Source organism: Peromyscus californicus, unplaced genomic scaffold, assembly GCF_007827085.1.
Source record: "Peromyscus californicus insignis strain IS unplaced genomic scaffold, ASM782708v3 Scaffold_14__1_contigs__length_90479793_seg_2, whole genome shotgun sequence".
Classification (NCBI taxonomy): Eukaryota; Metazoa; Chordata; class Mammalia; order Rodentia; family Cricetidae; genus Peromyscus; species Peromyscus californicus.
Window position 1 is genome coordinate 18,716,674 of NW_026294436.1, and position 24,881 is coordinate 18,741,554.

Genomic DNA, 24,881 nt, shown 5'->3' on the forward strand with positions numbered 1-24,881 from the left:
CAGCCTCAGGACCCTGAGACGGGGTCGGCTTATCATCCCTCGGGGCTGATAACACCCGTGTGTGGGAGTGGCTTAGGGAGGAAGGGACAGAGGTGCCAGGTCGGAGCTCCGAGAACAGTGTACACTCCACCACCTGCCTGCTTAAGGCAACCCTTTCCAGACTGGGGGATGGGCAGGGGGACGGCCGAGGCAGCAGGGGTACAGCTGGGAGTCCCAGATCCCCTCCAGCTGCAGCTGGACATGGGCAGCATGCTGGGCTTTTTTTAGCCTTGGTTCAAGCCAGAGGGTACAGGGCTCCTGGCAGGAGGGGACCATAGCATGTTGGGGATGGTGATAAGAGGGGATACTTTTTTTTTTTTTTGATGCTCTAGAGATGTCTGCCTTTGGGTGGGGTTTGCACACACACACTGGCACAATTCCAGGGTCCCGGTGCCTTGTTCCTGGACTCTTCCTTGTTCTCAGAGGAGAAGAAGGTAAAGCGAGTGTCCAGAGGACAAGAAAGGGGTCTGTCGAGCTGATGAGCCAGGCAAGCCCAGGTTCCCCAGATCTCCCCCCCCACCTCTGCCGGGAAGGGGTCCCAGGTCCCTCCTTGCCCCTCCCTTCCTCCTGGGGAAGTAGCTCATGCCCCATCCCAGAGTGGACGGCAAAGGGGTTGGTGTCCAGGTAGAGGCCATCCCAGAGGTGTGTGGCAAGCAAGGAAAAAGGAAGCAACCGCTACCACCAGGGCTGCCAAGTGGTCCTCCAGACTGGCCACAGGCGTTCATTGCTCAGCCCTCGGATGGCCACACAGGCCCCATACTTCCTGAATCCATGTTCCGTGTGGCCTCTCGCCCCGTGAGTTGCAGCAGGGTGGACGTAGCTCAGAAGATGCTCTGCCGCCGGCTCTTCCCTCGCCCTGCAGAACGGAGGGGGGCAGGAAGGAACAGGGGAAGGGGACGGGGATCAGAGGGACACTTGCCCTTCACATGCTCCGATCCAGTGAGCAAGGGCAGGCCCTGGGATTCAAGTCTCGTCTCTGTTGCTCGTGAGCTGTGTGGAACTGTGCCTTAACTTCCAGGGGCCTCAGTTTACCGAAGCGGAGAACATTTGGAGTGCCAGCCCCACAGGGTGTTTTAAAGATTGTATGAGACAATGCATGGGAACCACTGTCAGTCCAAGGCCACTGGCTGTGCTAAGGACAAAGTTCGGACTGGCCAGGAGCTCAGGGTCTTCACAGAGAACACACCAGGCACAGGGCACACCCTTGCCAGGGCTTCTGTAAAAGGCAGTGTTCCATCTGGGTCGGGGTGGATGAGGGAGGAACCTCCCATAAGGTATGTATGTGGGGGTGTTGACTCCCCATCCCAAGGGTAGACTGCTGGGCCCATCCCTTTCTTAAAGGAGTGTCCCCCCGCTGGGAAAAAGTGGCCTGCTTGGCTACTTCTAACAGAGTATAGGGAGAGCATGTGGCCCTACCTGGGTGCTGGAAGGCCAGGCCACGATAGCCTGGGTCCTTTTGGAGCTGGATCTCTTTCAGGGAGAAGATGGAGGCAGCTGGGCAAGAGAAGAGGGTGGGGGAGGCCTGGGTGGAGCCACTCTGCTTGCTCCTGTACCCCACTTCCACTAAATCCTCAGAGCCAAGGCACCCTCTAGTCCAGACTCAGTTCTCCAAATGAGAACTGTGAAGGGGAGGCCATGTGTCTGAGACCACTCACCGGGACCCGAGGGTCCAGCCTCTGTTACAGCCCCACCCGTGTCCGCTGCCCCCTCCCCTTGTTCTGGCCGGCCCTGAGCCCTCCGACACTCACTGTCATCAAGCTGGTGTACACGTTCTCCCAGAGACAGGAAGTAGGGGTGATTTAGGGCCGCCTCTGCTGACATGCGACTCTTGGATTCGTACTGAAAGGCACAGGGGAGGCTCTTGGGCCCTGCGGGAGAACCTTCTAGAACACGGGACTCCCGTGCTAAGTTAGAGAGCCAAGGTGGGAGAAGCTGCCATCTGACCCAAACCAGGCAGCCTCAGTTAGGATACCAGGGTTCAGACACCAGAGAAAACCTGAAATGGGGCTTCACGGGAGAGTGGCTGCCTCTTGGGATGGGCATACACGAGAAGGCCATGACAACCATCACCTGAGTGAGCATCGGCGCTATTGGCAGTCAACTACCCTTTATCCTGGGCTTGCTCCCAGGGAGGCGCTGCGCCCTCCCCATAATCTCGGTGTATCCCCAGCATCTTCTCAAGGACGAACTGATATCCTCCGTCATCGTGCAGTTGAGAAAACTGAGCCTCCCGTCCTCAGGAAATGCCCAACCAGGCCTTGGGGGGCCAAGCACAGAGACTAGCGTCCCCGTGGGACTTTGGAGTCACAGGTGGTATCTGAGCTAGTGGCCTGGCTGTCTTTGGTTGTCTCTCCCTGGGGAGGATGGGAGGAAACTCACCAGGAGGAGGCTGGTCAGGAGGTTGATGCCGTCCATATCCAACCTGCAAGGAGGAGGCGCTGGCACAGGCGCAGCCGGGGGCAGGCTGGGGACCTGAACCTCTGGGAGGGAGATCCCAATGGGGAGCGAGGGGCCTGGCAAGGGACTACCTGGGAGCGTGGCTGAGCAGCGGCTGCGGCAGGTACCGGGGGAAGTTGTAGGCTCGAAACTCGGAGAGGGACGTCACACACCCGGCCAGGTCTCTTCTGTAGGAGTCCCTGGAGACACAGGACCGGTAGGAAGTCTGAGTGGAGGGCTGAGGCCAATATGGCGAGGGTGCAACATTGAAGGAGACAGCAAAGAGTAGTAGCCAAAGCTAGCTGGTCCCCACCCTGCCCAGTCCCCCATGCTCCTGGGTGGACAGAGTTCTGGCGCCCCCTGGTGGCCAGGTGGAGGGTACAGACGGAAACTAACCCAGGAGACGGAAGATGAGGTGTAATTCCTCCTTGACGGTGGAGCCTGGGAAGAGGGGCTTCCCGGTGGCCATCTCATAGAGTATGCAGCCCACGCCCCTGGGGAGGCAAAGGCAACGGTGAGGACAGGAAGCACAACCACCCCTCCAATGACACCCTAACACGAGCCTGAGAGGTCACATCTGGGACTTGAAAAAGGCTCCTAGAACCGACCAGACTCCCCACTACAGTCCCTCTCTGTGAGCCCTGGGTCCCCTTAATTCTGCTAGGCAGAAAGACAGATGCATATTCTCACACTCTGGGGAGCCTTGGGCTCGGCCAGAAACCTGGTTCTGGCTTTCATGGTTTTCATTTGACACCAAACCATACATTTGTCGATTTTAACAATAAAATAGCATGTCTCTTCCAAGATGTTCTGGGGGAAGACTCATCTACCCTCTGGCAATTCCGACCTCTACCCCTGGGGAAGCATTTCAGAAGCACAGCACTAGAGGGTCTATAAGCTCGGAGACCCTGATGTATTTCAGACTAACGGCAGCGCAGCAGGGAGAAGTGGAGCTCTGAGCAAGGTCAGGGTCTTCCCGGGCAGAGTCTAAAGGTATGGACAGTCCATCCTACACCCCTCTGCTGCTCTGCTCACTCACCACATGTCAATGGGGGTGGAGTACTCTGTGGATCCCAGCAGCACATCTGGAGGCCTGTACCAGAGGGTTACCACCTCATTGGAATACGTCTTTGTAGGCACTGATTTGGCCCGGGCCAGGCCTAGGAACAGACAAGTCACTGAACCTCTGCTAAAGGGTCCTGAAGAACCAGGTATTCAGGCACCCCTCAGAATCCCTACATCCTGAGGAGGCTGTGTACCCCAGGGGTCAGACCCACTTGCCAACCCTGACCCCTGGACCCAGGCATCAGCCTCACCAAAGTCGGCCAGCTTCAGCTCGCCCCTATCATTGATGAGCAGGTTCTGGGGCTTCAGGTCTCGGTGCAGGATCTTGCGGCGGGTGGCAGTAGGCTAGACCCCGGAGCAGCTGGAACATGAAAATCTGGAGGAGACAGAGGAGAAACGAGAAGTATGGCAGGATTAGGTCCCACGTGGGAGACCCTGCACCTCTGTCTCAGGCTGGAGAGGAATGGAGGATCAGCACAAGTCTCTAGGAAGGCTCCCTGGTTCTGTTGCCCACCCTGCAGGCCACCTGGGACCTGTACACACCAGGGAATCACATATGGAGGCAGAGGCCAGGTATGGAGAGGAGGCAGGGAGTGTGAGGGGGCTGGTGAGGTCTCCAGATGTGAAGTACGAAAGAACAGTGAGTAGGGGTCCCATAGGTGGGGATGTATGTGCTTGGTTATTAATCACCAGAGCTGGTCATTTATCCTCCTAGCTTCTCAGAAGCCTTCCTTCACTCTCGCAGGTAACTCATGCATGCTTGATACTCAGAGTTAAGAGACAGATCTGTATCAGTAGCTAGTCAGAAGTGGAGGGTAAGTCCGTTCTTGGCTGGGATGCTCAGGATGGCTTCTAGACTAGCCGAGTGGCCTTTCTTTCCCTTCCATTATTTGAGGCTCTGAGCAACCTCAGCAGCTGGTGCCAAGAGGAGCATCCCACACTGGGCCTGATGACAGATGATGCCCTGGGCTGGCCATGCTGAGGTCCCTACCTTAGAGGCCCTCACCTTGACATTGTGCATGTTCATGAGGTTTCCACAGTGGTCTAGATACTGTTTCAGGTCACTGTCCTGGAACAGACAGTCAGGGTCAGTCCTGCCCCCTGCCTGGCCAGTCAGTGGTCTGGACTCAGGCTGAAAGGAAGCCCCTCTTCAGTCTGGACCCATGCCTGCTGGTGGCCCAAGGCCCCAGCTCTGAACCCTTGGCCCACTTACTTCCACATGGGAATTTAACTGGCAAACAAAGGCTTGGGTCCTTCCCTCACCCCATCCCTCCCAGCCCCTCTCTCCCTCTTCTTCCCTACCCCACTTCACCCACCACAGGGGAAGAGGCTGCCAGCCCCAGGCCAGCTCACCAGGTACTCAAACACCAGGGTGAGGGACCGATCTGTGTGAATGAGGTCATGCAGGGTCACAATATTGGCGTGTTTCAGGTCCTTCAGCAGAGACACTGGGGAGACAGGCCCACCTGGGTCCCCAGGCCCACCAATACCTCCCACTATCCCTTCCTGGGGCCAGCAATGGCCCTCCACCCAGGCTCCCACCAGGTGTGGGTTGTTGAGCCCCTCCTCCCAGAGGCCCGGGGTGCAGACCCGGACATTGTACCCTCTCGAATGGCAGTACAGGGTGCCCCTTCCTCATGCTCCAGCCGGATCTCCTTCAGGGCCACGAGGTTCTCCGTCAGCTTGCTGCGCCCCTTGAAGACGGTGGCATAGGTACCCTGGGACAGGGAGCATCCCTCGTCAGCCCCAGCAGTAGCCGGCTCCTGCTCTCTTCCCAGCTCCACCCCTTACGTTTCTGCGTGAGTTAGGATTCAAGCCCTACTCCCTCTGTCCAAATTCTGTTGGCCCCAAAGTCTGCTTCTCCTTAACATCTCCCTATCAACTCCCTGGCTGGAACGGACCACCCATTCCTCTGTTCCCATGCCGGCTGCCCCTCTGTTGTTATAGCTCAGCCTTGCTCTTAGGTCATGGTCATATGGCTCTTGAAAGACAGGGCCTTCTTCCTCTTCGCAAACCTATACCCACTCCAGGCCACGAAGCCTGACATGGCGATGCATAAGCCATTTAGCCACAGGGCGCTTGCTGTGTGCCAGGCACCAGGAACGTGTGTACAAGCTTCCTCTGGGACTCGACAATCCCCCCAACAGTAAAAGAATTACTTTCATCCTTTGACAGAGAATGAAACTGAGGCAAAAAGAGAGGTCCTGGGACATGCCACGGTCATGGAGCTAGAAAATGGTGGAATTGGGGTTCGAATCCAGGCCATAGCTACTTGAAAGAGGAAAGAAGACTAGTCCTATCCAGAGAGCTCTGTCCTCCAGGCCTCCGTCAAGATCAGGGTCACTTTCAACAGCTGCTGAAGGCCAGGCTGCCTGGACAAGACAGTGTGACTCTGTCCGGAGCCGTGAGGGGCATAGGAGAGTCAAAACCATCCTATCTGCTGCCCAGACGGAACCACCCCGGCCTTACCTCCCCCAGTTTGTCCAGTTTCACGTATGTTTCCAGTTTCCCAAAGCCGATATCTGACTGGGAAGGAGAGAGGGAGACCGTGAGACTCAAAGCCCCAGCAGATCTTTCTAGCCCACGTTTCCTCCCCGTCCTCAGGAGGGAGGAAGTGACACATCCACCGTACAGAGAGGACCCAAGGAGGGACAACTTCAGAGCCTTCTTTTTCTCCTCTCCCTCCTCCTCATGAGAGGTGAGGGACCCCTTCAATGGCGGCTCCTTCCTCCATGAGTCACAGATGGACACACTGAGCCGTACTGCCTTCCCAGGGCCCACCTCACCGCCTGCCTGGCTTCTCTTGCTCAATAGGTTACTGACTCCTCCGGGGTGCGCCTGTCATCCTCCCCTGTGTGGAGTTAGCTGCAGACCCCACCCCGGTTCATCTCTCCTCAGTTCATCTCTTCTGGCTCAGGACAGGACGTGTCTTAAAAAGTCAGAGTTCCAAGACCCACTCACCAGAGAGGCTCCCAGGAGCGCCTCACAGGAAGCTGGAACCTGACAGCATGTGATGATGGGTGATCTGATGGGTCGGTCTTTTTTATTGGGGAGGTCTTTCATTCTTATTAAGCATTCCGTAACATATGTGTGCTATATAAAGAATGCAGGGCCTTCCAGCAGGAATAGATGACCATGGCTGAGCTTTTTGTTTTTCTCATCAGCCAGGAAAAGGCTTCCCTTATCGATGTTCTCCAAGCCCCTGAACACACAGTAGTGACTGACTCCAGAGACGTGCCCATCTCTTTCCACCAAAGACCACTGGTGTGCAAGTGGAAACTCTCTAGTCTTGGTTCCCATTAGTGCATTAGTGAACTTGGGGGTGTACACGGGGATGACGAAACACATGCCCACAACAGTGAGGCCAGCCACGTCTCTGCACAGTGAAACACAACCTGAACCCTATCTGGTTCCTCCGGGTTTTGGTTTTTTTTGAGACACGGTTTTACTGTGTAGCCCAGGCTGGCCTTGAATTCTTGGAACTCCTTCTGCATCAGCCTCCCAAGGAATGCTGGGAGTACAGACATGAATCCCAGCAATGGTTTCCTGGTCTTAACCTGGGAGACCCTGGGGTCTACTTAGCACCACTGACTCAAGGAGACGGTTTACTGGAATCCGCAGCGGCCAGCAGGTGGCGCCAAAGCCACAGGAATCTTTCTGGAAATCACTCTCGGCCTCAGCTGGGATGAACAAGGCCGGTAGTGCGCTACCCACACTGGTGTTTTCCGCTCAGCCAGCGCTGACCCTCCTTGGACTCACCAGGGAGGCACGACGGGACATTCGGGTGAGTGGCTTGGGCAGCCCTGGGTTCTCCAGCTGTAGCTTCTGCAGGAATTCCTGGGGCAGGCGGATATCCATGGGCAGGGAGAGCCTCTTGTTGAGGTCCTGAGGTGGCAGATAGGAGGGGAACACCCATGTTGGTCCCAGGAGGCCCTTGCCTCTCACCCTGGATTTATCTGTCCCTGTAGAGCAGGGCCAAGCCACAGGCTGTGTGGCCTCAGACTCACAGCTACCTGAAGGGTATACATATGTGAACCTACAAGGATTACTGTGTGACCTTTAGGAAGTTCCTTCCCCTCTCTGGGCCACAGTAGCACTGACTGTAGAACATAAGTCTCACACCCTCACAACGTAATTCTGTAGGCATATTTCTCCTACACTTGGCATAGGTAACTGGGTCATCAGAACAGTCAATGTCTAGCCAGGAATGTTCTAGCACTTGGCGTATATTCTCACGGAATCCCCACAATAACCTACTCCAATTTGAGCCCTTGGTGACTGACTCTACAGGAACCACCCTGCTATGTCTGCCGCTGAGGATGCGCCTGACCTTGGAACCTGAGGGGCACCCTCACCTCCATGGAGAAGCGGCGCTGACTCTGTCGTTGTTGATACTGCATGCCAGGGGACAGGTGCCCGGGCTCGTCCCCCGCCATCTGTGGGGGAGAGCATGCTTGGTTTCAGCCCACAGGACTGAGCAGCATGTCTGAGTAGGACAGGTGTCGGCCCTTCCCTCCCACTCCGCGGTCTGTCCACAGCCCAGGGCACCCCACCCCACCACCCCGTCATGTACTGGGCAGCCAGTCAGCAGGGTTCACGGGGAGTCTGGGTGGGAAAGAGCGAGGCGGCCTGACCCTCACCCTCATTCCTCTGGGTGTGGAGCTGGTTGAACTGCTCGGTGAACTCAGCCAGGGACTCCTCAATGGTCTCTGGGCGGGGCACGGACAGGGAAAGCCTTCTCTTGAAGTTCTTCACCTTGTTCATGGTCAGCAGGGGCCCGTTGTGAGTCCTAGGACAGAGAGGCGAGAACGAGGCAATGTGGCCACTCTAGACCCACGGGAGCCAGGCACACTTTCGGTCGCCCTGACCAGAGCTCTATGATGGCAGGATCTAACCCTGTTCCTTCCTCCAGTGTCTCTTCCGTCCATACTCCTCTCCGGCCATCACAGCCTCAAGGGTCTAGCTACAGGTTTGTAAGACGCCACTCCAGACATTCAGCCTTCCGCTGGGGTGTCTGGAGATCGCTGAGACAGGACACCGGAACTGGATGGCCCTCAGGCCATTGGCTCTTTCTGAAAGAGCCTAACTGGTTGGTGCCCACTTGTCAATAGGTTTCAAATTCCATGACACCTGATACGGATCCCAGAACGTCCCCCTCTCTCATCCTGGATCCTCAGGAAGGAGATCAAGGGAGAGCAGGTCCCAGCCTAACTTCGGCTCCGGCTTCAGTATGCCAGTCAGGAGCAGCGTGGGAAACTCAGGCAGCCCAGGAAAAGGGAAGCCGGAGGTGCTGGCCCCTCCCTTGCCTCAGTCCTCTGAGCAGGCCTGGGTGCCCTGGGCTGAGGACACAGTGGAGCGGGAGCCGCCCTGTTCTATTGCCCTCTAAGTTCTGACCTCCGGATGGCACCACGAATGTTACTGCTGCTTCCCACAGACGGATGCTCCGTTCTCTCTTTCCCTCTCTCCCTCCTCCCTCTTTCCCTCCCTCCTTCCCTCCCTCTCTCCTTTATCTCTATTTTGAGACAGAGTCTCACTGTGTATTTCTGCCTGGCCTGGAACTTGTTATATAGACCAGGCGGACCTCAAGCTCACAGAGATCCATCTGCCTCAGCCTCCTGAGTGCTGGGATTAAAGGCGTGGGCCACCATGCTTTGCCCGAAGGCCCCACCCTCCGCAGGCTTCAAAAGCACCCGTGCACAGCCACATGGCCATCCTCTTAGGCCCCATACTGCCTTCAGCTACAATGGGCTGCAGGCACCAGAGGCCACACAACCCCCTTAGCTCCCCACCCTAGCCAGGAAGGCATCAGAAGGACCAACCCTGTTTGGGAGGGGCCATCTGCACTCTTCCCTAGGCCTACTTATAACCCACTTCTGGAGGATGCTCAGGCCTGTGGCAGGCCAGCACCTAGTTGCCAAGGCAACCAGGCCCCTCCTGAATCCTCCTGGTTTAAAGGATTATGGGTCAGTAACATGTTTGCTTTGCTTAACGATCATCTCCTCTGTGAGCCTGGAAAAGGTCCTCTCCCTGGCACTCCATGCTCCTGGCTGCCCCTACCACTACGGAGCTGGGCCCTCGGGCTCTCTGACCCAGGCCTGTGCCTTTCCAAACAGAAGGCTCTGGCCTCCACTGCCAGTTGAGACCTCCTCTGCTGAGAAGCTTGCAGACCGTGTTAGTTCAGGATGGCCTTGCCCACCTGGGTCCACCCTGGATTCCCACATGGCCTCAGCCTGTATGACGTCACAGGCCTGCCTTCTGCAGAACTCTGAAAGCTCCCAGAGGATAGCCACCCTGCTACACGCCCTTGTGTGTGGCGTCCAGCTGAAGGGACCCAACAGAGGCTCTGTGATGGTGACAGGACAGATGGGCTCCAGAGGCAAAAAGGGTCAGACACGCCACACGCCCTGCCTGGTAACTCGTTCCCAGCAAGGCTAGAGGGCAGCGATCACTCTGTGTACACGTCCATTGCTGTCCAGCTGAATGCTAGGGTGACCAGGGACATCGGACACATTCTAACTACCAGCTTCTGGAACTAGGGCCTGGGAAAGTGCTTGGGATTGAACCCAGGGCCTTGCAAGTGGTAGGCAAGCCTTCAGGATTTTTAAAAATGTGTGTGTGTGTGTGTGTGTGTGTGTGTGTGTGTGTGTGTGTGTGTGTGTGTTGTATGTATATGCCACATGTATGCACGTGCCTCTAGGGAAGGCAGAAGAGTGAGTTGGGTCCTCTGGAGTTGAAATTTCAGACATCTGTGAGCTGCCTGAAATGCGCTCTAGGAACTGAACTCAGGTCCTCTGGAAGAGCAGCAAGCCCTCTTAACCACTGAGCCATCGTCCCAGCCCGTTCTTCTTTGGCCATGGGTATTTCGATGCAGCCCTGGCTAGATTTGGATTTCCAATCTTCCTGCCTCAGTCTCTCAAGGGCTAGGATTACAGGCCTGTCTTTCCAAGACAGGCAGAGAAGATATGTATTTAAAACAGGGTCTCCAATAATCAGCATGGGAAGACAAGTTTGGCCGTATGCCGGGTTCAGGTGAGGGCTGACTGTCACCCCACCCTTCCAATCCACCATCTGGGCTAGGAGGGGAACCCTTGGAGCTGGAGCTGCAGAGGACTCAGGAGGGAGACAGACACAGCTTCAGGAGCCCCACAGGGGAGCTGCTATGCCTGGGGACCACACATAGAGACTTCCTAAGCTCCAGGAGCAAGCCAAGGGGAATGGTGTGTGTGCGCACGCGCACCACCATAGCTTCCTGAGGGGATATGGCCAAGGCTCTCAAGGGATTCAGGGGACACATACACTTGGCTATTCATGATTTCAGCTCTACCAAGATGGACTAGCCCTGTCCAAAAACAACTCTCCCATAAGGCCATCCTACAGTGTGGGCTTATGGGATGGTGTGGTGGGATGCTGGCTCGGGATCTTACACCCTGGTTTTTGTTCAGGGCAGATAATTTCTTCAAGACAAGGATCAAGCCGAAATCCCATCTGCTCTTTCTAGGTTCAGTGGGGAGTAAAGAGCCAATAGCTGGCCTAGATGGAGTGGAGGGCAGAAGAGGGAGGAAGGGCTGGAAATGCAGAATGGAACCGAGGCTCTAGGCTCCAGGCTTGACCTGAGCAGTGTTGTCAGACTACTGCATAGCAACAGCAACCAGCTGTTCTCTCTGCCGGAGAAGAGGCCAAGAGGAAATGGCTGTCGCTGCAGCATGAGGAATCGAGGTCAGACGCGAGGATGGACTTCCTGATGGTGACATGGAGCAGGCAGCAGGAATGGTGACCACAGCAGAGAGTGGCTACTTCTCTCTGCTAGGGACAATTGGGGCATTGAAGCCAATAGGGTCTTGGGTGTGACAGGACAGTCGGGGCAGTGAACGGTTTGTTGTTCCCCGACTCAAGACATAAGACGCTCTGTCACTCTTGCCTTGGGAGAATCAGCTCCTCGTGTTTGGGGGCCGAGGGGGAAGGGAGACAGGAAAAGGGCCTGTCACCTTGGTGCTGTCTGCTCCTCGTCCCCAACTAGGGACAGAAAGGCCCAGTGTGACCCAGCCTCAGGCCCGCCCAGGGCCAGGCACAGTGTGGCCTTTGTCCCCAGGCCAAAGAGCCATCTGGGTCTGTCCCGTGCAACTGGTGCCAGGGGAAGAGAAGTGTGGTGTAGGGGTGCCACCCAGCAGGGTGGCATGGGGGAGGTCGCAGCAGAGGCCCCTCTGGAGCTGTGGGCTGGGTAGGCAGACCCTGGCCAGTCCGCCTCCCACCTCCTGCCCAGGTAAGCCTCTGTCTCCTAGGCACACACCAGCTGCCAGCACTTCCTGTTGGTGCCAGAGACAAGGGTGTCGCAGGGGAAGGGAAGAGGAGCCGGGCCTGGAGGAAAGGAAGACTTTGCTAGGGGCCACGGCATATCGCGAGAAAGGCCAGACTCCCCAGGCCAGCCGGGAGCCAGCAAGGAAGGGGCAGGTGCTTAGGGAGAGCTTCAGTCGGCATCCACAGACTGCAAGAAGGGACTGCCCTGCTGGAAGGGAGGCAGTGATTTCCTGGTTGTCAAGCGCATGACAGTGACCGCATCACTCCTCCCCTCTAGCTGAGGTGTCGTGTCTCCCCCGCAGTCCTGTCCCCTCCCTGAGACCTAGGTTGTTCCTTCCCAGCCCAGTCAACAGTCAGGCAAGCACCCTACCGCCTAGCCACACTCCAGCCTGGCCTCGTGCCTTCTGATGGGGTGAAGAGATAAACAGCCAGGAAAATGGGCAGAGCTGTAGCGGGCAACAAGTGAACCGAGGAAAATCAAGTGGGAAGGAGAGGTAGCGGAAGAGGCGTGAGTTTAAACAGGGTGATCAGAAAGGGCTCCCTGGGGCTGGAGAGATGGCTCAGGTGGTTAAGCACACTGGCTGCTCTTCCGGAGGTCCCAGGTTCGATTCCCAGCACCTCACAACACGGCAGCCCACAACTGTCTGTAACTCCAGTTCCAGGGGATCCGACACCCTCACATAGACACACATGCAGGCAAAACACCAGGGCACAGAAAATAAGAATAATAAATTATTAAAATGAAGGGCTTCATAAGAAGGTGAAGCCTCAGAAGTAGTTCGGAGTAGAATGTAAGGGGAGCAAATGGGGAGGGGGCGCGGCAGGTGCCAAGGTCCTGAGGTGGACCTGAGTGTTAGCCTTTTCAACTGTACTAGGGAGTGGTGGGGTGGGGGGGTGCAGAGCAGCTACTGTGTTGAGAATCTCAGCGTGAGTGGCAAGATCCCACTGATGTCTGAATGGACTCCCTCTGGCTGCTATGCTAATAACAGACTGTGCAGTCCTGTCAGGCGGCTCCAGCAGAAACCCAGGTGAGAGACAGTGGCCTGGACCCAGCACGGCAGCAGTGGAGGAGGGAAGTAGTGGCTGGGGGAACGGGGGGTGGGGGGTAGATTTTATGTGGGGCAAGAAAGCAGTCAAGGACATGTGGCTGAGCAGTTAGAGCAGGGAGGAGTCCCTGGGGCGGTGGGAGTCCTGGGAACTTGGGTTTATGTGGAAAGACCAGGAGCTGGATGGAGCAGGTAAGTTTCTGATATCGGATGTCCTCTGAGTGGAGAGGCTGGGTGAGCGGGCATCACTTGGGCAACATCAGCGCAGCCCCACTGTCTCCCCACTGGCCCAGACGCCAGCAGGGAAGAGGGCAGGCCCTAGGGACAAGCAGTTCGGGTACACTGAGGAGTGGATGTTTGAGGAGGCAGGCCCCCTCCTCAGACCACTCTGCAGGTCACACAGGGCCGTGCCAAGCAGAGGACAGGGTCTTACACCCCTCTTAAGAGGAAGCAAGCACCACGCAGTAGCTCAGACCAGCTGTAGAGGCTCATGGTCCAGATGGAGGGTACACTTAGCCTGTTGTCCCCCGGCCCAGGACAACCTCAGATACCTCCTACCCCTGTCCTGAGCTTGGGACTCTAGCCAGGAGGACATGGAGGATGAGGAGGTTGACAGAACACAGGGCACTGGGAAGGAGCCAAGGGTGGGGTGAGCATCTCTTCTTAACTTCAGAGGCCAGCCCCGAGAATCCGCTCAGTGAACACCTTCCAGGCACTCCGGGGCCTCCCCCTAGACAGGACTGCAGTTACCCAGCCTGCACCAAGCACTGTCGGGATCTGGGCCTTCCTGACTGGCTTCCCGCCTCACGAGTCCTGCTCCACAGGGCTCTGCCTCCAGCAGGCTTTACACATGTGCTTTGGGTCTTCAGTTTTGTCAACCCCAACCCAGGACAGCTGGGTGCCCTGCCTCCAGTGGGGCCTGACTTGTTCCCACACCAGGGCACTGTGGTTCCTGTGCTTTTCTGGCACCAGACAGCAGCCACGTGTGGACACCTACTCCGTGTGCGGCGTTTGGGGGTGAGGCTTTGTGTTGGCGTCCATCTCTGGGCCTGCAGCCAGAGGCTGAAAGATATAATTAGGGGCTGCCCACTTTCTGAAGCCCCAGAGGCTCTGACCCTCAGTCCCCAAGGCAGACCAACATCTGGGGACGCCCCAACACTCTGCTTCCCCTGCCCTGTCCATATCTCAGGCACCTAGCCACTGAACGAGAACTGCAGGCAACAGCTGACCAACTTTGCAGACGTCATAAGCAGGGTCTCAACACACAGTCACCTTCAGGGAGAGCTGTACTTCAGGGAGCTGGCAGATCCCATCATCCTCTGCCCGCCACCTGACCCTGCTGGAGGATGAGGCACAGGGAAGCTGGCTGCCCTGGCTGCCTGGGGGGCAACGGCAGCAGCCGGAACTTGCCTCCCTGCCACCCTAACCCAGCTGGATGAGCTGTGGGCCTGGGTCCTTCAGGGTGGCCAGAGCTGAGGAGGACAGACAGGCCTGCGGTCACTGCGCCAAGGAACAGATGCTGTGGACAGCGACTGAACTCAGAGAACATTCCTGCAGATTCTGGTATGCAGGAAGCAGGAGAAGGCCTTCTGTGACCAAGCTGGGCAAAACCTAGAGGAAGCCAGGTCAGGAGGCCAAGTGTCGGGCTCTGGGCCCTGCAGCATCTTTTGTCCGGCTTCGGTGCTGGGATGTAGCTCAGCGGTCAGATGTGCACAATGTCTCACTCTGATCAGAAAGATCCCATGGTGACAGCCATGCCGTGAGCCCCACTCACCAAAGTTCCTCATCTGTGTCAGAGAACGTACACATCCTGGCAGTGTGAGCTGGAAGGTACCCCATGTCGTAGTCTTGCCTATTGGCAGAAGTAATGCCTAGCCTCTAATCCAACTGTGACGGACACCTATGATCCACCTCCATATGCTTCCTTCCAACATGACGCCCTGACATGCTGAAAATCCCTCAAGTGAGCACAGCCTTCATAGGAAGCCCAAACTCCAGGGTCCAGCACACAGGACTCTGGTGTCTGGATCCCTTGCCGCCGCCTCCTCCTCCTCCTCCTCCTTCTCCTCCTCCTTCTCCTCCTCCTCTTCCTCCTCCTCCTTCTCCTCCTCTTCTTTTCCTTTTGGTGGTGTTTTTGAGACAGGGTCTCTCTATGTAGTCCTGGATCTCACTCTGTAGACCAGGCTGGCCTCGAACTCACAGAGATCCACCTGCCTCTGCCTCCCGAGTGCTGGGATCAAAGGTGTGCGCCGCCCACATCTTGTCTTCTTGAGGGTCTGCTCTTAGCCCTTCCAGGAGGGTCCCATTCGGTTGACCACTCCCCGCCATCCTCACACCCCACTGCTCTGCACACAGCACCCTTCTGGAATGTTCTTCCTCATTTCCCGCCTTGGTGCTGCCACCTGGGGAAGCTGTACACAAGCAAATCCTGCCTCCAGGTGAAATGAGAGGCTTTCTCCTGCCGCCATCTGCACGGCCTGCATGTGCTCAGAACCGGGCTTGATGTCCTTCCGGACAAGGAGAGGGCCCTCCTTACTCACTGTGTGGCCCTATTGCCTTACCCACAGCGGTGCCTCGACTCAGCCGCTCCTCAGAAGGAATAAACAAGTGACTAAGGAGGCCGCTGGGCCCCCAGGTCACAGCAGCTTCAGGCTTCTTTCTTCTTAGATAGACACAAGCACTAGACTCCTCAAGGACAAAGATGACACCTTGGTCAACTGTGAGCTCCAGGACCCACTGCCACGTGTAGTCAGGGACTGACGTCCTTCCTACCTCTTTCAGGCAGCCAGAGACCTGTGGCTAGGGTTATCTTCCCCTTGGTAGGGCCAAAGGAGGGCACATCTGGCTCTGCTCTCTCCTTGGGTACCCTAGAACAAGCTATACAGCCCCCCCCCCAACACTGAATTCTCTCCCTTGGCTCTCTTTGGCTTCAGAGGGAACTGGATTGTAGTGATGGGTGGGCCAGGGACCAGGGGAGAGCCAGCTACTCACCCTCCAGACGCACGTCAAGTATGACCTCTCCCCACAGTGCCTCTGACATCTCCTCCAGCCTGGGACTTGGGGGTCCCCAGCCATATCATTTTAGCACACCTGGCAGGACACCTGAACCCGCTCACTTCCCTTGCTTGCCCGTGCATAGACAAGGGCTGGGGCTACCTCATCACACCACCCATGATCATGGTCTGCCCAGAGCCATCGGTGAACATGCAAAGGCTGGGCTCGAGGCTCCCGTTACGCCCTAGCCCTCCTCGTCTGCATCTGTGGCAGTGGGGATGGGAAGATGGGGCAGAAGGGACAGTTTCCTGGCCAGTAGACAGTCTCACAGGAAGTCACACAGCGTCGAAGTTGGAGGCGTTCCAGTGTGGGCGGACAGTGAAAAGAACCAAATGCATCTGGCTGCTTCCAGAGCTGTGCTATGGGCTGGTGCTGTTCTGGGCCTCTTTTTAGACTCCCATCACTCACAGGCAGAGTATACCAGAGGCTCACAGGGCAGGTGCTCCACGAGGCACAGGCCTGGCTACAACCCCACCCCTAGCTAGCCCTCCTTGTGGACACCGTGTATCAGCCCTCCTGATATCTACCCTCTGTACCTCTTGGCTTCCTGGAGCTCAGGGACCTCTGCACATACGGGATCTAATAGCTTTTCCTTGTGCGAGAGGGATGGGCCGGGTACTTGGTTAAGGTCCACCTGTCATTTTCCAGGAGGTTCTGGGTTTCCCGGTGATGAGTTAGGATAAACTGCCTCCTTCCCTCTCTCAACTCTGGGCCTGCTCGGCAGAACAAACCATCTCTCTGGGCTGACAGGGCCTTCCTCAATCTTCCCCTTGGCAAAACCACTCCCAAACTCAACTAACGTGCCACTTCCCTGAGAAGCAGCCGGTACATGACCACACCACAGCCTGGAGCAGGGGCAGGGCAGGCCCGGCCTCCATCTCCTATGTCCTCTGCTCCCACTCAGAACCCCCTTTCTCCTCTTCTGCTCCTCTTGGCCCCCCACCCTAAAGGTCATCACCCAGACGCCTCCCCAAATCTGTGACCCAGCAATCCTGCTGTTAGGGTATGTACCCACAGGAAGGGAACTCTGCCTGAAGAACCTCTTCACTGACACATTGCTCTCGGTGCCCACGAAATACGACAGCCAAGAAAGTCCGGGGTACATGCGTGGATTTTAAAATCGGGACTGCTCTGAAACTGTTAAGAAGGAAACCTTGCTGTTTATGCCATGACGAACCAAGTGGGTATGATCTTTTTCAGTGCAATAAGACAAGACACAGACACAAACAGCAAGCTGCTCGTGTAGAAGTGGACAGTAGAACGATGGGGACCAGGGGCTGGGGCAGACAGATGGTAGGAAAAGGGAGAGCCAGCAGGACAGGGCTGGAGCAGGGTAAGTAAATCTGCTGTCGTGCACAGGATGGAGGCTAGAACTAGCTAGAAAAGACTGAGGAGCCTTCATACCGCAAAGTGACGATAATACCCAGATTTGATCACTACGCAACGGATACATGTAACAAAACATCACCCTGTCCTCAGACTATGAGTAATTCTTATTAGACAACTAAAAATAAATCTGTGTATTTTTTTTTTTTCAAATCCAGATTCTGCAACCTTATCTGGGGTTTTCTTTAAATCCTAAAGGAGCATCTGTTTCCCTTCCTTCCACATCTGCAGACACTACCACCACCATCATCACAACAAACAGCAGAAACGTAGGATGTCAAGTTCAGGCCCCTTTGGTTTTCCTCGGTGGCCTATCACATCTCACGTTTTGTCTCCATGCCTAACTTTAGCACAGTGTACTGCAGGGGCCTTTAAACACTCGTGTCTCGGGGGACCTCGTAGTCCCACGAGCAGGGAGTGTGTGTAGATGGGAACTTCCTGGCTTCTTTCAACCACAGTTCTATTTAGTCTCTGCCCCCCACCCACCAGCCTGGCCCACGCTAACCCCTACCCACCTTCTGACGGGTCCCTGTCTTCTAACCTCCCTTGTTCCCATCAAGTGGCTGCTCTCAAACAACAGTGTGTCACACTCCCACAAACATCACTGGGCTCTACTGCCTAGCCCAGGCTTTGGGTAATTACACCAACCCTCTCTCCTTCTTGAACTCCACACAGCCTCCCCCTGGGACTGGCCCAGGTGACCACCCTGACCCGGGCCCCATTTCCCACTCCTCCACGCCTCCTCTAGAGAGCCTCTGGGTGGCCCTGGCTGTTCCACTGTTCTCTAAATATCCCTGTCAGTATCACTCACCATCCAGGGCACATGCCCCTCAAGGGCTCCCTTCCACTTCCTGGGCTCACAAGCACATGGTCGGCTCCAGGCCCTCTCCCATGCCCTCAACTCCTGGGCCTCCTCCATTTCTTCCCTTCTCCCCTCCCCCCATGTCTAGTGAACTCACTTCCTCACCTGTCCCTGAATGGCAGCACACTCCAAGTTCCCTCTTTGGCTCTTTGCTCTTCTTCCTCTCTACAATAGATTTCCTGGGTGATCTCATCCTCTCCTGGGGTGGAAACCACAACCCCCGTGCTGGTGACTCTCAGACCCACAGCTCCAGAACCCCCAAGCCCTGGGCCTCAGCACGCAAGGGCGGGCTATCTACCAGGAACCTCTGGCTGAATGTCTCCCATGAGTCCAGGTTGAGAGGCATTTTCAAGTAAATAGGGCAGCTGTGTGATGCGCCTCCCCCAACCCCCGCCCCCGCCCCGCCATGTACATATAAACACCATCGCAGCAGATGTAAAGCAGGCAATTGGTCTAAATGCCATCAGTGGTCACCTGGGTTCTAGAGCTGTGGGTGGTTTTCATTTCTCCTCATCTGCATCTTCTAACATCTCCATACTGAACACTTAACGCTTACCTAGTAAGAAAACAGCAATACCTCTTTGTAAATAAGAAGTATTTTTAGCGTGAGATTCCAGAATGATTTAGTGCAAGGCCAAGAGAACAGTATGATTACTTTGAGCAAGGGTCAGCAAGGTTTTCCTGTAAAAAGTCAGCCAGTCACTATTCACAGGCTTGTGGCTTACACTCTCTGCTGCAGCCCTGTAATGCCAGCCTTGTGAAGGATGAGCGTCTTGTGTTTTAGGAAACTTTTACTTAAAGACACTAAGATCTCAATTTTACAGATTTAAATGCCATAAAATATTATTCTCTTCTTTTGAGTTTTTCCCAACCACTTAAAAAAATATAAAAGCTACTCTTCGGCCTGGAGTGGTAGTGCATGCCTCATGAATGAGAGACAGGAGGATTGCCACAAGTTCAAGGCCAACCTGGTCTACACAGCAAGTTCCAGGTCAGCCAGGGCTTCATAGCAAGACACTGTCTTGAAAAGTCAAAACGGGGCCTACAGATATAGTTCAGTGGGCAAAGTTATTGCCTAATATGCATGAGGCCCTGGGTTCAATCCCTGTACTACATAAACTATAAATGGTAGCATAGGCCAAGACAAAGGAGGACTGGAATTTCAAGTTGCCCCCAGCTATTTAGTGAGTTCCAGGATAGCAAGGGCATACATAAGACCCCAACTCAAAAGATAAACAAATAAAACAAAACTATTCTTAGTTCATAGCATTCAAAAGCAGGCGAGATTTGAAAGGGGCCGTAGCTCACAGCCCTGCCCTGGACTACCCAGCATCTACGCAGCATTTGAATCCTGCATCTACTTCTTGGTAATACTTTTCTCCTCCTACCTGACTGGAGGGTGAGGCCTCCTCGAGTTTCCTTGCCCCTCTGAGCCATGGCAAGGACTGGGTACCCAGACTTCAGTGGAGAGAAGTTTCTGGGCTGTGAAGTTTGGAGGGTCGCAAGGCTGAGACCCTCCTGGGACCTCACAACACAGCTCACTGACAAAAGATGGGGGCTTGATGGGGTGTAGAAATCCCTGGCCTGTGCTTCTATGTCTCAAACAAGACAGTTATTTGTCCAAGGCTCTTCAGAGTGACAGAGCAGAGCTGAGACCAGAAGTCAGCTTGTGACATAGATTTCAATGTCCTTTCTGCTCCCCACAGCTACTGGGTACCATTGTCAAGGAAGCCAGCAGCCCCCTCTGTCTGCCTTGCTTGGCGGTGAAGCTTTATGAGAGAATCGGCTCAGAACGTGGCACCCAGCTTAAATGCAGCAGTTAGATCAGGGAGAGGCTCTGTGACCCCCTGGCTGGCTGGACCTAGTCTGGGGACCCTGCCCTCCACCACACACCCCCTTCCAGGCAGAGCATCCCACCAGTACATAGTAAGGGTAGCTAAGTGCCCTAGGTCTATTCACCTGCAAGAATCTCCTTTTCTGGGTGGCTGGTACCAGGGGAAAGAAGACTTGGTTCCTGAAGGGACTCCCCAGACAGAAGAGGGAGTGATGTGAAGTGTGTAGGCAGAAATCCCCGGAGCGTTCTCAGGACTTCCTGTGTTAACAAGATAGAGCAGGTGTTCAAAGCGAGGGACGGAATCCTGTCAGAGAATTCTCTTCCTACTTTGGGGACTGAGCCTTGTGTCCCTAGCGGGAAAGACTCAGGTGCAGGCCCAGAAACTCCATGCACCATCACCCCTCCGTGATGACATCAGGTAAGGCAAGAAGGTGAGGCACACGCAAGACATGACGTCACTGTGATCCTCCCAACCACACCAAGCACTGGGAATCAGGGGGCTGAAGCCTGCAGGGAGCAGACTCCTTGCCCAAAGGCAACCAGACATTGAGCGGCAGGGGTGGATTTTATACCAAGCCTCAGCCCGCACCAGCGGCCAGCAGAAGACATGCACATGTAAACAGTGAATGAACAAGTCAATCGCCTCTTCTGGGCCATTCTTGCCACTTCAGCCGATGGCGGGGAGAGGGAGGACATGAGTTCAAATCTCCAGCATCTATGGAGAAGCCAGACACGGCAGTGTAGGCTTATAACCCCATTATCAGGCAGCAGAAACAGGACAGGTGGCTGGCCAGTCAGCCTAAGACTCCAGGCTCAGCAAGAGACTCTGGCTCAAGAAATGAAAAGATAAAAAAAAAAAAGTGGGGCAGACACCTGACATCAGTCTCTGGCCTAAACACACATACCTTTTTTTTTTTTTTTTTTTAAAAAAAAAAAAAAAAAAGAAGAAGGATCAGCTTGGTATGGTGGCACACACCTTTAGTCCCATCATTTGGGAGGGCAGAGGCAGGCCGATCTCTGAGTTTAAAGCCAGCCTGGTCTACATTGTGAGTTTGAGGACAGCCAGGGCTATGTAGAGAGACCCTGTCTCAATAGGGGGATTCAGTATATCCAGGGTGTGTATCACCGTGGTCCCTTGGGACAACGTCTTCCATGGCAGAGTCTCCTGACTTATCAGGGTCCTGCTGGCTGTCAGGTAGCTTTGCGACCTTCTTCAGTTCAAAGCCAAACTTCAGACTGCCTCCCAAGCCCACCTCCTCAGCTGACAGGGCCTTGGGAACATCAGGAGTAGATGCTTCCTGCAGGCAGTAGGTTAGGCTGAAATGCACCCACATCTTCCCCCTTTCTCCTGCTGCTGTGCCGCAGGCTAGTTCCACCAGGCCTGGCCACCAGCCCTTAAGTGATCCTGGACCTCTGGCCACCTGAGAGCCACAGTGTGTGTATGTGTGTGTGTGTGTGTGTGTGTGTGTGTGTGTGTGCACGCGTGGCTTGGGGTCAGCTAGAAGTAGACTGATCACACCTCTACATCGCGTTGGGAACCTACGCGCAGGTGCGGGAGTGATTACTCATAAGCACATGCCGCTGTAGGAGCCAGGGCTAACCTTGGTGTGTTCCTACCCTCTGAGATGGGAAAGTGCCTGCTCAGCAGCAAATGCCTAGAGAGCGAAGGTGAAGGGTCCAGGAAAGGAGAGAGAAAGGGTTACTGGGGACACAGAGTCCAGGGAAAGAAACGTGGCTTATCCCAAAGGAGTGAAGCTAAGCAGGGAGGTCTGGAACTCCGCCAACCAGTCCCTCCTGGGCAGCAAAGCAGGGAGATTCTTCAGACTATGCAAATAATGAAGAGCCAGTGAGGGGTCCTTTCTCTCCAGGAGCAGGGCCCTGCTGGAGGGCTGCAGTCTGGCAGTTCCATGCCTACCTGACCCACCCATCCAAGCACAGAGTGCTGGCCCTTCCTGGCATGTTTCCATTAAGCTCCCCCCATTCTCTTAGAGGGAACCACCTTCTCCAAACGAAAGGGACACTTCTAGCTAAGGCCTTGGCTTGATGGGGCTTCATGGTCTTTGACCCTAGAGTCAGCCCAGGGCATCCCTGAGAGATTCCCAATCCTTACCCCCCGCCCCCCCCCCACACGATCCCCTCTGCTTCCGTGTGTTATCTCATGGAAGAGTATCTACAGTTCACACAACAGCCCTCCCTCTCAGAAGTCCCTCTTCACACAGGAGTTTGCCAGGAGCCATGGCATCAACGGGAGCAGGACATGAGTTCCAATAATGGCTTAGGTCTGGCCATCCTTCTTCCCCTTCAGGTCCCAAACTCAGTTAGGGGAGGAGAGAAGGAACCAGAGGAGGCGGGGGGGGGGGGGGGGGGGGGAGGGAAGAGAGGCAAAAGGAGGGCCTAAAGTGAGGTAGGGTCAGAAGACACAAGGCGGGCGCTGGGTGCAGGCTGGATTAACCAGCAGAGAACATCTAGTCTGTAGAGAAACACAGCCCCATCCTCTCTGGATCCCAGGGCAGGGATCCCCTCCCTGAACCACCCCAGACTAGGAATCTACTTGCTTCTCAGAGCTTGCCCCTCTGGTAAAGCCTGGTTCTATCTGCCTGGCACAGGACAGGGGAGCCTGATTTGAGAACTCCCCCAATCATTCCTTCCTGAGGATTCCAGCCCAGGATTCCTGGGCCCTGCCCAGGTGGAGCAGGGGTTGAGAGCAGGCTTGGGGTCAGCTCTACATCAGATAGATCAGGTCAGATCACAGCTCCACATCATCGCCTTGGGAACATTCATCCCAGGGTCTGTTCCCTGGCTAGTGAAACGGTGATAACAACGCTCAGGAAATATCACGAGATTATTGTGATACCTTGCTTGGCACACAGCAGGGACTGGGGACCGGAGCCTGGCTGGGGCAAAAGAAACCTCTCTCTGGGTCTTTCAGGATGCAGCCCAAACTCACAGCCACAGCTGCCTGTTGGCCAAACCCCAGAAGATACCCCAGGCCCAAGGCATGATAAAGACAAGAGTTCTCGGGGATGCAAGGATTTGGCTCCCCAGCGCCCCCACCCCCCACCTCACTGTGTGCTCTGTGTCTACGCTGAATCTCACATCTGATGTGGTGGGGGCCAGCTGGTAGTGTTTGTGAACCACAGGGCCCAGGCCACAGACCACAGCTGGGTAGGCTGGGGAAGGTTGCTGAGGGCTGAGCTGGCCAGGATGGGAAAGCGGGGCTGACAGCAGCAGTCAGAACGCAAAAGGTTCTGAGGACTGCCTCTATCCCACAATCCTACGCCCTGCTCCCGTGAAAGGCTTAGAGAGAAATACGTGAGGCCACTGGGGCCTAGAGGGGTGCTGACCCCTCGGCACAGAAAAACAACCACAAGGCCTGCAGAAGCCAGGGGCCTGTCCCCCAACAGGGTGGCACGGGGCCTCTGACACACCCCGTTTTCAGAGTCCTGTTTGTGTCCTTCGAACGCAGCAGTCAAGCTACGACTCCGGAGCTCAGGTCTTCCGAGGCCAAACCATCCACGCGCCTTCTTTTCCACACTCTATCAGCTGCTGTCCCCAGCTGATGAAGTGGGGAGGGTCATTGCCTCTCTGGACTTCCCCAAGAGATAAGAGACACGTTCCCTAGAGACCCTGTTCACCCCGCAGCCAACGCTGGGGAGCTACAGGCTTCACCTGTCCTCGGTTCTCCCCAGGTCTGTGGCCTACCACCCACGGCCTGTGGAGCTGGAAAGTTCACTAAAGCCCAGAAAGCCCTTCGAGGAGGCAATCAGGCCCTATACTCCAGGGTCCCTTCGTTATCCGGGACTCTTGACCCTTGTCCTTCCCATAAGGAAGGTACTTAGCGTCTGGCTTGCGCCTGGGTGGGAACTTTTGCTTTGGTAGGGTTCCGACGGAGCCCAGGGCCAAAGGGAGTCCCCGATCAGGAGTCCCCGCGGGGCACGCGTTCTGTCTCAGCACCTGGAACTTGGGAGTGGCTTTCCCAGGGCATCCTTCACCCCCCAAAACACAAGCGCGCCCAGCTGTCGCCCATCGCCCACAGCAGCTGGGGAATTTTGCTCGGATCTCTCGCTCCAGAGCAAAGGCAGACGGCCCCTTTAAGGGCCGCCCGGCTTACCTTTGCTCAGCTTGCCCGGCGCGGTGCCCCTCTCCGGCCGCCGCGCTGTCCGCGCGTGTCCCGGTCGCGGCGAGCCGGCTCCCGCCCGCCGCGGCCGCGCTGCCAAGGCTGGGTGCCCTGCCCCGCGCCCCGCGCCCTGCCGGGGTCCCTACTCGGGACTCTGGCTCTTCCCGGCTCTGGAAAGGTGAGCAGTTCCCCCCAAAGAAGCTGCCACCTGAGCTGCGGGAGGAGGGAGAAGGGAGGGGTGCAGGAAGGTGGGTAAGAGGAGGAGGAAGAGGAGGAGGAGGAAGGCAAAAGCCCGGCCCCAGCCAGAGTTTTTCACGTGTACAAGTTGACTCCGCCCTTGTCCGGACCGGCCCTGCCCACAGCCGCTGCCAATCCCCTGCTCTCCCTCTGTCCTTGTGGTCACCCCTTTCTCCTACTCTGAGAACTGGGGCCGGTACTTCTTCCTGTTCTCTTCAAAGCTGTCCCTGAGTACAGGGTGAGGCCCTCTGGCCTGGACCACACTGGGACAGGTCTCTAAATGCCCCTACCCAACCTGCTGAGTGCCAACTTGCCCACTACACACACACACACACACACACACACACACACACACACAGAGAGAGAGAGAGAGAGAGAGAGAGAGAGAGAGAGAGAGAGAGAGAGAGAGCCTAGCACCTAAGAGCTAATGTGCAAGCACAGGGCATAGGGCAATTGGCCATTCTCCTATCTTCTCTAAACGAAGTGTAAGATGGTCAGTTATCTGTTCAT

General features: G+C 55.9%; 1 protein-coding gene across 1 annotated transcript; it reads right to left on the reverse strand.

The window, feature by feature from the left end:
* Window positions 1-314: 314 nt before the first annotated feature.
* On the reverse strand, window positions 315-24,442 carry Cdk18 (cyclin dependent kinase 18). Its single transcript, XM_052736885.1, is given in 18 exon segments — window positions 315-895; window positions 1,456-1,533; window positions 1,788-1,878; window positions 2,419-2,461; window positions 2,568-2,644; window positions 2,647-2,675; window positions 2,872-2,969; window positions 3,515-3,635; window positions 3,792-3,873; window positions 3,875-3,916; window positions 4,547-4,609; window positions 4,894-4,988; window positions 5,144-5,258; window positions 6,010-6,066; window positions 7,300-7,425; window positions 7,896-8,026; window positions 8,181-8,329; window positions 24,129-24,442. Coding segments are annotated over 17 exon segments (1,407 nt in total). The 5' UTR covers window positions 8,305-8,329; window positions 24,129-24,442; the 3' UTR covers window positions 315-860.
* Window positions 24,443-24,881: the final 439 nt, after the last annotated feature.